At 32.6% G+C, this 13,184-nt stretch overlaps 2 protein-coding genes across 2 annotated transcripts in view; both read right to left on the bottom strand.

Moving 5' to 3' along the window:
* Positions 1-8,902: 8,902 nt before the first annotated feature.
* On the bottom strand, positions 8,903-11,146 carry LOC122514252. The gene is made up of 6 exons (XM_043630966.1): positions 10,772-11,146; positions 10,549-10,673; positions 10,240-10,464; positions 9,418-9,553; positions 9,211-9,340; positions 8,903-9,128 (listed from the first exon to the last, which is right to left on the bottom strand). Exons 1-6 carry the CDS (start codon positions 11,042-11,044, stop codon positions 9,043-9,045), a joined length of 975 nt encoding a protein of 324 aa, XP_043486901.1. The 5' UTR covers positions 11,045-11,146; the 3' UTR covers positions 8,903-9,042.
* Positions 11,061-13,184, bottom strand: part of LOC122514251 (catenin delta-2-like) — a 46,957-nt gene continuing 44,833 nt past the window's right edge. Inside the window, exon 16 of the mRNA XM_043630965.1 lies at positions 11,061-11,237. Within this exon, the coding sequence (XP_043486900.1) occupies positions 11,160-11,237 (78 nt within the window). The 3' untranslated portion in view covers positions 11,061-11,159. The remainder of the gene's footprint in view (positions 11,238-13,184) is intronic.

Raw genomic sequence — 13,184 nt, 5'->3', positions numbered from 1 at the left:
CGTCCCGTTAATCAGGTAATTAAAAAATATTTTCTAACGTAAAAATCTTCCTATATACTAATAGATTCTTCTAGCAAATGACTTCCAAATGATATAATCGAAAGATTACGATAATGTCGAGGATAAAGAATATTTGTGTAGAAAAAAATTCCATGTACATTGGTATGCATTTTTCTACGCAATCATATATATATCTTGTTTTACGATATCATTTCTATCGACTCGAACACTATCGATATCGACTTATAATGATTAATTTTGATTGTTTGGATTAATAAAGTATATATTTCGACAATTGTTATGTTCCTACATCCTATTTTTAACTATTCGATATTTTTCTATAATAGATGGAAAAAATGCAAAATCTCAAGTAGCCATTGGTCAATGGATTTCGCTACTTTTTTAAAGTGGACTACCGCGCATACTACCGCGCGCAGCAGATGCGCAGCAGAGGCAACGCAGTGGCAACGGAAGGGGGCGCAGGGGAAAGGTAGAGGAAACGCCATTTTCTGTCAGCTGTATATGTTCCAGCGTACTGCGTCATCTCGTTTAATTCAGGTAATTGAAAAGTATTTTACACCTTTCTATATATATCAAACGATAGCTACACATAAGATTTTCATACGTGAATGTTTTCAAAAAAATATTAAAAAGTTCGTAAGAAATCTGTGAGAATATAACATATATATCTCGGCGTCCCGCCAATTCACCAATGTTACTTAACAATATTTCTTCTAATTTCCAGCTTTTTCATGGTATCGATACTTACTACCATCTCTAATGATGCTCTAATTAATTATTTTTCATAATTATGTATTCAAAGATCGTATTTCGTATTAAATTCGATTCCTGTAACATACACACACATACAGCATATATTCATAAGTATAGGTAGCTCGTACACATACACTCATATATTTGATTTTCTTTATGTTATACTAATGTAATCTTTTTTTTTCCTTTTTTAGGTACCGAGCATTAGGAGAGTCCAGCAGGAATACATATACTCAGTCTAACAATTGTGTTTACTCTTTTTTATCTTCATATTCATCGAGGTAAGCGTTATTCTTTTTTTTAAACCATACAGAAATGTATACAAAGAGTGAGAACGAAAGTGAGAGAGAGAGAGAGAGAGAAATAAGAAAACAAAATATTCTATCTACGGGCAATAACGAATGTGTACGTATATTCCAGGAATTTCTCGAAGTGAGAACAGAAGAAACGAAGACAGCCGAAAACAAAACGAAGACAGCCGAACGTTCGACATGAAGGACGCGGTTACGTGTCATTCCTGATCAGTCCTTCAACGAGCTAAGATCTAACGAACGTGACGTATTAAACTATTATATATATATAACGTTATCGATTTTTATTAACAATTTTTACTGATATTTACTTTATATGTAATTTTATACAAGTAGTGAGATAAAGGCAATTAATATTGCTTGAATTTATATTGATTCTTTATGATAAAATATCTTTAAAGTGTGCAATGCCTTCAGGAATGATTCACAGGATATATTGTTATAATCTTTTTAGTATGTTTCAGCTTTTCAGAGTTTTTTTAATTTTATTTTATTCATCGTCATCCTAAGGGTAGGATACCCATCCTGCAGTCATCAATGAAGACTAAAAGTAAGTATATTTTCCTATTAAACGTTTCTATGATAACTTTAATGGTTTTTTATTATAACGATGATATTAATTGTTCTTTTTCTTTTTCTGTTTCAGAACATCATTGCAATCGAGCGCGTAGGCAATGAGGTACTCGTGTGTTGCATCGTAAAAATAAAATATAAAAGAATCGGAAAGTAGAATCAGTGTTGTCGCCGTATGTAAAGTTTCGTTTTCGGTTAAGAAACTCCGTAAGTTTCTTTATTCGGTTTAAACGTGTGCTCATCGTCATCCTAAGGGTAGGATACCCATCGTGCATTCATCAATGAAGAATAAACGTAAGTCAATTTTATTTTAAACACTTTCTCAATAATTATAATAATTTTTTTACTTACAACAATGATATTTATAATTTTGTTTTTATTTCTGTTTCAGATCATCATGGGAATATATCAGTGTTGGAAGTGTTTGTGAATTGTGTTTGTGAAGTGTTGCAAGTGTTCGTGCATTGCTATCGTGCGCGAAGCAATATACGGGAGTGTTGTATCGTTAAATATAATTAAAATCACGGATTAGAAGCACGTTCGTTCGTTTTCATTTCAATTCGTCGCGTTCGCGAACATTTTTGAAATATATATTAAATTAACTGCGACCAAGGCAGTAATTGCATTAGAGTTTGTTCGAGTAAAGTTTATTTTTATCTTTAAACAGTCGCACAGACTGTTCGCGTATTAGAATCAGTGCATCAATGAAGATTTTTCTACTTGCATTGACTGTGTGCAAAGCAGTCTTTGAATTAGTTGTTTAGAATCAGTGATCGGGCGTAAAACAAATTAAAATCAAACGCGAATTAGAATCAGTGTTGTTCGTCGTATAATAAAATTTCGGTTTCGCGATAAGAAACTCATCTATAGTTTCTTATTTTCGTTTATACCGCGTTTTTAGATTCACGCGAGGTGCATCGCCATGGTGCAATTGAATTTCATCCCATTGGAATGCATTGTAAGTATCTATTTTTATTTACATTTTATTCGATTTTATTTTATATGATTTTAGATTATATTGCAGATAACTTATCGTTTTGTTCTATTTTATTTTACAGATATGACGACGGACTTTCTACCTTATCAAAGATGTGGAATGAATTCTTCGATGGATCTTCGATGGATCTTCGATGGATCTTCGATGGATCTTCGATGGATCTTCGATGGATCTTCGATGGATCTTCGGTGGATCTTCGATGGATCTTCGATACTCGCATTCTACAATACTTGCTGCGAAGTAGGAGTGTTTTGGAGCCATCGTAGAACTTCTTATGCCGTGAGTTAAAATTTAAAGTCCCTCCGGTGCTCAATCATGTCGAGGATGAAAGGTCCTAATCGGCACGAGTTACTGGTTGTAATTATTTAAATAAATTAGTGACGAGCACATGAGTAATTCCTTTCTAGGAGTTACTCATGAAAATTGTATATTATATTGTATATTGTATTGTATATTTTATATTAGTTCAGGATAGGTTTTCTTGTCTCACCGGTTAATTCATTTAATTAATAATGCAATTAATAAATGCACTTTCTTTTTTATTACGTGTTTTGTTGTGGTTAGTAGTGTGAAATCGAGCATTTATTTACTCGTTTTCGTCCAGAAAAGCATGTAATAAATGTCTTACATGCATTGCTTCGTACTTAGTTTATCTAATCGCGATTAATTTTATATATCGATACTTCGATATTATAAATAAATGAGCAAAAGACAAACTCATTCGCGACGGATAGATTCTAGCAGTTAAGTGGTGGCTCAAAGCCCAGTTCTTTTATTAGAACAGCCAACTTAATGAAAGGAGTCGTCCGAGGTTTTTAAATATATTAAAATATATTAAAGAGATATTAAAAGATATTAAAAGTTAATATTTATCAAATAAATTGTAGAGTCCTTAGCCGCTTAGATAAATTTCTATAAAATGTATTTATGTCTTATGTATATATGTGTTTTTAATCATATTTTTTAGATCAGGATTTTCAGCTTTAATATACTAATCTCCCGTTTCTCCCCCCCATACTTTCTGCGTTCTCATCTATACGTGTGCCCAGGTGCTACTCGTATGGGTGAGAAACGGTTAGTATAGGTTTAGTTTTAAGTTTTTCCCCTATTGGTGGCTGTCATTGTGCTAGTGATTGCACGATGTACTTTACACCTGTGTGTGCGTATTAGGTAAAGTGTTTTGTACATCGTTTCGCGATATTTTTAATTAATACATCATTTAATACTGAGAACACTACTTCTACATATCACGTGTGATATGACAAATACGAGTGTTTCTATATTTTTATATTTATATTAAATTTTTCTACTTTTTTTTGTAATAAAATCGTTTTGAATAGTAGAGTTACCGCATTTATTTGTGGAAACTATGATATACTCGTATATAACTAGTATGCAATATATACTAGTGTATACTTGTATTTTTGCATTAGTCATTTTTGCAATAATCATTAGCCTAGACAGACGATTACAGCATTGGTACGTACTCCCATAATTTTAGAAAACACGCGTTTGAACTAGGGTGTCGGAGGTGCCCCGGGGCATGCTCTCTAGTTTAGGCTTTTGCACCCTGGTGGTATGTGAGAGAATCGTGGAGTGAGTGGGTGGGTATGCACGTATGTTTGCACTTTTTAAATACGGGTAATTGGCAGGCAGGTAGCATATTTCTCTGAGCGAATGTGAAAACTTTAATTTTAAGTAGGTAGGAACCAGGATGGGCACTAGGCTTGCTTCCACTCCGGAGTGGAAATTCCGCCTCCTGGCTTATACAGATTTGTTACAAAAATTTTTTTTTTTATTCATTCCATTATGCTTACTTTGTAAATTTATTTTGTAACTCTTCTGTAATTTTTATTATGTATCATGAGATTCAAAGGAATTTGCAACGATTTGGAAGATTCATTTCTATTTCGATTCTATCTCGAACGAGATAGAGTCGAACAATATACTTACAATACGAACAATACTTTGATGAATTTGATACTTAGTTTTAAGTATTGTAACTAACACTTCGCACAATCGTGATTTTCTCTTATAAATAAAAATAATAATATTTGATATATAATTCAATGTAAGGGATGAATGAAATGAAAATATTGCAAGAAAATGCCTTACATTTATTGCATTATTTATTTCAATTTCATTTTATTGCTTGACATGAAAAGTGCGACGTGTTATTAGGTCATCGACTATAATTATCTGCTTGGACATTTGATTAATTGTGCTCGTGTATATGTTAATGAACTCTAAGTTCATTGATAGTCCACGAGCTTGAATAACTAACGGAAAATGTACATTAATTTTTTAATAATTGAAAATTAAAATCATCAAACAAAATACGAGTTAATTTGCAAAACAAAGTACTAGAAATCTTATCTTGCTTGCACGTAGAAAATGTCCAATGCAGTTTTCAGGGATGAAGAAAGAAGAGGCTAAATGCCGAAGAGGCTAATTGCCGAAGAGGCCCTCACTTAATTGTGGCTGAAGAGGGCAACTACATAGACTATTGAGTTATTTTCAAAGGTTCAACAGCAAGTTCGAACTTTTCGAGAATAGCTCTTTGGTCGTTTTTTATATTTTATTGTATAATTTTGTTGCTCGTCATTAATTTGTAATTGTAATTAGAGATGATGGACCATTCCATCTCCTTGTTACGCCAAACTCATTCTTGATGCACAAGTTTTTTGTTAGTTTATAGAGTCAAAACTTTTTAGATTTGTGTTTTCTTAGATATTAAACTTAATTAACGTTCGTTAAATATCACAATAATTTCTCTTACTTTTTTTGTCTTTAAGATTTTTAACTTTGATCGAATATTAAAATATATTTGGAATAGTTTTTTTTCGTAAAGGACGTGGTATAAAAGTAATACACATTTATTCAAGTAGATTTTATTTTTATTTTTTTTTTTTTCAGTAACGTAATATTTGAAATTTTTCCATTTATTAATTATCATATATTATAATATAAAGTCACGCGTTCAATTTTAATTTTATGCAACGTGAAATAGAGATTGGATAAAAATAAATAAGGAATTAAATTTTTATAAAAGTGCATCTGCTAATTTGGCGTCTTGTATTTTATGATTGTGTTTATTGATTGTATGATTGATATAGTTTTATTTCTGTTACAGGTGACCGTCGTGGGATTTATCTTCAATCCTCTTCAATTTTCTTGCATTAGTGTACTTTAAATGGCTATTATTGAAAATATATATATATATATATATATGTACATTCATTTCTGAAGGCACATATACGCACTTAAAATATAAAATATAATTTTACAAAATTCAAAACCGAATGAATTCTTCAATGGATCTTCGATGAATCTTCTTTAGCAACAAATCGAGGAACTCTCCGATCGTCAGACTGCAACACTTGCTGCGAAGCAGGCGTATTTTGGAGCCATCGCGGAATTTCTAATCCTAACTATTCATATTACAGTGAGTACAAAAATTGAAAGTTCTTTTGATTCTCTATCATGCCGAGGATGAAATATCCTAATCGGCACGAGTTAGTGCTTGTAATTATTTCAATTAATTATTGAAGGGGGACATGAATAATTCTTTTTTTGGCATCACGTATGAATATTGTATATTCTATTGTCTGTCCTTGGTTCAGCATAGAATATTCACTTAATTATCAGCGCAATTATTTATGTTTTTTATTTTACACTTTGTATTTTGCTCCCGTTAGTAATGGTGAAATCGAGTATTAATTTACTCGATCTCGTCTGGAAAAACATGTTATATTGCTCTAAATGCATTGGTTCGTATTTAATTTATCGCGATTGAAAAACTTTCGTGTAGGATTCTTGAGTTGGGACCTTATGGTGAGATTTCATATCAGGGGACTTTGTATGGATAATTTTATTTTACTTAAATCCTATTTTTGTGTGGTTAAGTTCGGGGTTCAAATCCCAGTCGGAAAAATAAGGAAAAAAAATTGGAAGTTAAGTAGGGGTAACTCTTTAGTGTTACGCTCCTGAGGGTCGTTCGTGTTCACTCGAATAGTGGGGATGAACAAGTATAAGGTAGGGATGTCGGGGAAGGCATGAACTGCGATGTAACGTCGATATCGCGTTCTATACTAGATGCCGAGACGCTAAGTGGGGGTGAACAGGGTATAGGGGAAAGTTTCACATGGCTAAAATAATCGATAACGCGACCGATACGTATGTATGTGTGTAAGTAAGTAACTACGTATCTACGTAGTTATGTATATATGTAATACGTGTATAAGAATAACTACATAGAAACGGTCACGTGGTCATATAAAACCCCTTGCGCGCAATACAGGCAAACAGACAAATAGAAACAGAGCAAAAGACAGAGAGAGAATATAAAGCTTTGGAAATATATTCGGACATGTAGGAATCTGTAAAAGTATAATTGTATATACGTATCCGTGTCATCGTAGTAAAATCATCCATATATTATGTGTATGCAAGTTAGTGTATGTGTTGATATGCACATATATGATCGATGATAAAAAGAAAACACATGGAAAGTTGAGAACGTCGAGTAGGATATATATATTGAAAATTATTCGTATAAATTCTTCAACAAAATCATATCATTTAAAGAATTCAAAAAATATTAGTTTTTTCTATCGAGTTTTTTCTAATAGAATTCTTTGTTTTGTTTAATCAAAATCGGAGCGCAAGAAAGATCTACAGATCGATGCAGGATCGAATTATGGAATACTAGAACTCTCTTTCCATCTTCTTTTGACTACACCTACCTTTCTCTTTCACTCTATTATGTATGCGTTTGTGTGTGTGTGTTTTTCTCTCCCTTTTCCTCTCATGGAACGTTCATCGATTTCCAAAGCTTTCGACGAACACTGCGCAAGGCTTTCTCTTTCGCGACACGAGGGTGGAAATTTTTGGAGAAAGAGGTCGAAGAGAGAATCACTCCGATCGATAGAATTGTTTTTCGATGATAGAAAGAAAGAAAGAAAGAAAAAAAAGAAGCAGCAAAAGAAAAGGAAAAAACAAGAAATAAATTATTTTAATTATATAGTAATGAACTCTTTTCTGTAAGTGGAAAGTTTTACACCATAGCAAATTGAAAGAAAAATATTAATGTACTATAATAATCATGTATATATGCAATTAGGTATTAATATAATTAATACATGTATCTGTACGCATATGTGATTATGGAGTAAAAAATTAATAGATGGGATCGATATAGTTCGCTTATTTTTCTTTCATTTTTCACTAATAGTCAGATATTCTTTAAAAAATGTTCATTCTTAACATCATAAACCATATTTCAAAAGTTCTAAAAATAGAAACATAGAAATCCCTTGAGCAAGAATAAAAAGAAGAAGAAGAAAGCCCTATAACTTTATTCATCGTAACAAGAAAAACAACTTTCAAAAGAAGGTTTCTTCGAAATATTAAGCTGAAGTAGTAATACCAAAGAGCTCCAAAAGTCTCGACCCTTATGTTATATAAAAAAAAGAAAAAACTGAAAGGCAGTTGATCGGTTTCCTTTGACCACTTTCACGGAGTAGTATACCGAGAAACGCTTTAGCACGCGTACGAGACGGTGGTTAACATATGATCGTGAGCACACGCGAAGCTACGATATACAGGATGATAGGGGCCTGAGAAGCAAGACTTAAGAGAAAGAAAGAGAAAAAGTAAAAGAAAAAGAGAGACGGAGAATAAGAAGGGGGGATAGATGAAGAGAAGAAGAGGGGTCAGTCTTTGGGTCTCTTAGCTAAATGGAGGGGGCCCCCTGCCGTAAAGGAGGGCTCACCTGCCGCCAGGTGCGAGTATTCGAACCATCTGCTTGAAGGGCTCGTGCCACGAGACCGTTTTCTTTTTTACATTGCTTACTTATCTTCCGGTATATGTATGTGTACAATGTATTTGTAAGCGCGTCCACTCTTGTAAGTACGTATACATATATGAATGAAACTAATACAACAATGTAAAATGCGTATGTCGTCTTAACACGCGACATAATTACGATACTATACGTCACGAACGACGAACACGATGCTAATGGTGATGATGGTAGTGGTGGTAGTAGGAGTAGTGGTATAGTGGGGGTGCTGTCTCACTGAAAGTTAAAGACTTCAAACCCTGACGTTCATTGCCTTTCTCATTTGGGATAGACCTTATTGAAAAAAATGTATCGGTAATTTCTAGACAAACTACTTTTTTTTTCGTGGCAGTGGAAGTTTCATTGGCTTTTTTGGATATTTCGTAAGTTGAGGATTTATTGGGATTGATTTTTATCGTTAAACGTTTATTAACATTTTGTTAGACATCATTCATTCATCTTCAAGATTTAATTAAGGAATAAAATAGTTCAAATCTTTTTCTTCTAAGATAATTTTCTTTCAACAAGATATATTACTTTAGTTTTTAATCATACTCAGCGCCAATCGTGATGCTCATCTCTTCAGAAACAATTCTAGTTTGGTGATACCATCGATTGGTGTCCAAGACAACTAGAAAAACGACAACGATCGATGAATATATTATATTTGTACGTATTATATAAATAGAATCGCTTACTATTTTATCGCTTACTTATCTCTCCGGTTTGTACGACCACTTCCAATTGTTTACACGCGTAATGACATTCCCTCGGTGGCTGTAAGATCCATAGTTTCTCACCCCTTATTTGTGCCTGCCATGAAGGATGCTCGACGTCATCTACCTAGAAAACATTAGATATTAGAATCGATCGCGTTTCTTCTTTCATAAATACAAATTAATTATAATTAAAAAACTTACATGCATCGGTGCTCCATATCCATGGCTCCCCATAAAAATCCAATCAGTTTTCTCACTTTCCGCTGTAAGTGGCAAGAAATATGGTCTCTGATAATGTTGCCTCAACACAGTGCCAATTCTACCATCACAATTGCTCCTGCAAACAGATTTTTTATTCTCTATTGATGTTTAATCCATTTTAATCAAATTAAAATGACCGCGATACTAATTACATTAATTACCAATTAATTATTATGATTATTTGAGTAATTAAAAACTACTATCCACATACATCGTAATAAAATGAAAAATAAAACTTCCATTTCTAGGTAATCGTTCGCTTCTCTCCACGTAGTTAGTATTAGTTTGCTGTAAGCTTGTTAATGCGATTATGTGAGTCCGTGCACGCGTCTATCGTGACGGTTATGGAGGCCTGTCAAGTGCATCGGATAATATACCCTCGAATTCCTTTTTCGTATCTTTCTTTTTATTTTCTTGTTTCTTTTTTATTACGCAGAGAACACTTTTATTTGATCTATTATTTAGGCTTTAAAAAACTACTGCGTTAAATTAAAACATGCGGAACGTCCACCATAAATCGTACACGTTTCCTCGAGGGCCATAATTTAAACTTCACTGAAGCGTTATAAATAAACAGTATAAATATATGTTTTTATAATTTATCTGTTTTATGATAGATTTTAATGATTGTTTTCCTTTAGATATAGGAGTGATAATAATCGCACGAATTATATTTCAATTTATTTGAATGTTAATTTAATAAAAATATTACACGCATACATATAATAAATAAAATGAATAAAACACAGAAATGAGACTTACCAGCCAACGTACCAAGGCTTCGTACCAGCTTGCAAAAGAGATCTACTGGTACTCATATTGAAAACGTCCTGCAAACTTCGGAATTCGGTTTTGTACGGAAAAAACTGGCAACCAGCTTGTTCTCCTTCATAAAGAGATTTAAAAAAAGAATAGCTAAAGATTTTTGGAGCCGTCCAATTGGTCATCGCATCCATTATAACAACCGGTCTTCCAGAATATGCATAACTAATGATGAATATTAAAAATCATTTAAAGATTGATTAATTTGTAGTTTTACAATCACAGACAAATTGAAATGAATTTAAATACCGTTCTTCGAAGACAATAGGATCAATGTTCGATAATTTATCGATACGTTGAATGTCCCGACAGATGGAACAATCTTCCGGTGGACGAAATATTTTCTGCGTTACTACCGGGTATTCCACTAAGCACTGCAAAAGTTATATCAATCGTCGTAACGTTGATCATTCATTATTGCAAATTAATTAATTCATCCTTCGAAGAGAATATTAAGGAAATAAATAAATACCTTATCGTAACGATAAGTAGAGATAAATTTCCTAGTAGTTTGTCCGAAGAACCAAAGCAATAGAAATCCTAGGATCCACAGGTGTTTACCGTGAATCCTTATTCCGATCGATTTGCGTCTCGAATTAGCACGTAGCAGAGTTAAAGCACGAGCGAATGAATTAAGCTCGTCAATTTTGTTAATAATCGAACTAAGATCTTTCTTAACTGATTCGTACGACTTCCTCTTGGAGGAGTCAACAAATTTTTCTTCGATTTCTGTTGTCCTCGTCATGCCGGTCCTGATAGTCCGTAGCGAACTGATACGAAATCCTTTCTCTCTACTTCACAGAAGCTGTACCACTACTATTATTACTACTATTACTACACAACTACCACTAGGATACTCTCTACGCGTTGATCGGAACCGCGCATCGTAAAGGGGTTGGGGGTGAGGGTAAAACACGCCCGTTCCCTTGTTCACCGAGCTGTGAAACGAGGAAGGAATCCTAGATCGGGATTACAGATTGATTCTACCTATCAAAGCTAGTCTCTCTCTTTCTTTCTCTCTTGCTGATCGAACATGGGGCCTACTAAATCGAGATATTCTCTATGTTTGTTATATATAGTCTACATGCTACAATTGTGATTAAAGAAAAAAGGGGGAATAAGCAAGAGATTTTTTATTTTTATTAACAAAGCAAAATACTTCAGTCGTAGTTGTTCATTATAATTGAAAAGTCGACAATAAACCATTACTATTATTATCAAGTAAAATATACATTTTTGGAAATAGTTTATATGTAATTTTAACGGGATATTAAGATGATCGTAATAATATATAATGATAGTGATAAAATAAAAGAAATTAAATCAAATCGAAAAGAAATGTAATATTACACAAATTCTTTTTCTAATATCTACATAGAATTCGAGTTCACATGAACGAGAAATAGTATCGATATAACTCTGCATGTGGGCGAATTCGATTTAAACGCGTCTTCTTATCTACTGAACCAGGTGGCTGTGCTCAACGAACCGAACAAATTTTTCCCGTTAAATAACGATCATCGATCTGAATTGTGCCATCTTCCTCCTTTTTTCTTCTTCTCCTAATAAGATTTTTACACATTTCAAATACTTCAGATTTACACTTAAATTTCAATACTTACATACGAATCTATCTATTTCAAATCTTTACAATTATTACAACTTTGAACAAGTAACTTCTCGTAATGAATACCGGATTATATCGACGAACTTTACAAATTGTAGAACGTGTAAATTCTTATTAATTTAACTAAATTTAATGAGATACATTGTCCTTTGTTAAAGATATTTTATTAAAAAAAAAAAAAAAGAACGAACGCGAAATAATGATTATATTATTTTAAATAACTAGAATTTCTTTTCATATCCATAATGATAAAATTATTTTAAATGTATTAAAATTAAGTAATATATAGGTATTAATTAATGAAATCAATTTTAATGTACTTATTTGAATATACTAATTTACAATGTAGAGCCATAAATATTATACTTACATCTCTTCTCTCTCTCTCTCTCTCTCTTTCTTCATTATAACTAATAATTACGAAGAATAAGAAAACACTAGTTAGGAAATAAAAAATATAAAAAAAGAATTTTTTAAAATTTCGTTTTTTAAAAAATAGCAATCAATCGCAACAGAAGTTTCGTCCTTGGAAAATAATTTCCATACGATTGGAAAGAAACATGAGGTAGATAGTATCAGGTATATATAGGTGGGTAGGTAAAATGATTCACTTCGACGACTATTCGAGAGACACAGACGAGATTACGCGCGTAGAATAGAATGCCAGAGCCTTTTACAATTGCAAATTGACAATCCGCAGGGCAATCCATGCCTTAATTAACGATCAGCCTCGAATCAAGTGGATTACTTGCTTTCCGTTATGCGTTTGAATTTTATGAGATTCCAAGAAGGCAAAGATAAAAAAAAAATATGCTGAGTGTCCCACATAAAATCGTACGTCCAATTATCTAACGAAACTATTTTTTAAACGATACAAAAAAAGATATTTAAACAGAACTAAAAAGTAAGTTTTGAACATATTGTACGTTTATCTATTACTATAGTAAATATTTTTGAAATTTGTCTGTCTCTCTCGTTTATTTCATACATTCATTTAATCGACAGAAAACAAGAAGGCTTGGATCTAATGAAACTTTGAGAAAAGAATTATTTATTTTAAATTAAAAAGTTCAAAAAATAGTAAAAAGAAGTAAGCCAATATCAGCGCAATTAAATTCTTTAATTGTTGTCAGTCGGGTTTTGAAATACACTATTCGATCTTCGTTTATAATAATTATTGTATATGCGTGATACTCTGTCCGATATAAATTAATTCGACGTCGATGAAATAATGAATAACACTTGTTTCTTATATATA

This window comes from Polistes fuscatus, unplaced genomic scaffold (genome assembly GCF_010416935.1).
Source record: "Polistes fuscatus isolate 324 unplaced genomic scaffold, CU_Pfus_HIC Scaffold14, whole genome shotgun sequence".
NCBI classification, from domain to species: Eukaryota; Metazoa; Arthropoda; class Insecta; order Hymenoptera; family Vespidae; genus Polistes; species Polistes fuscatus.
This window is presented reverse-complemented; position numbering and strand designations above follow the sequence as displayed.

Bases quoted from the DNA above. Each gene is read 5' to 3' on its own strand.
- LOC122514252 (XM_043630966.1), bottom strand. From the start codon at position 11,044: ATGACGAGGACAACAGAAATCGAAGAAAAATTTGTTGACTCCTCCAAG. The intron at 9,554-10,239 runs GTAAGTCTCATT...ATCTGTTTGCAG, and splicing joins AAGCCTTGGTACGTTGGCTG to GAGCAATTGTGATGGTAGAA. The intron at 9,129-9,210 runs GTAAGCGATAAA...TCGTTTTTCTAG, and splicing joins CGTACAAACCGGAGAGATAA to TTGTCTTGGACACCAATCGA.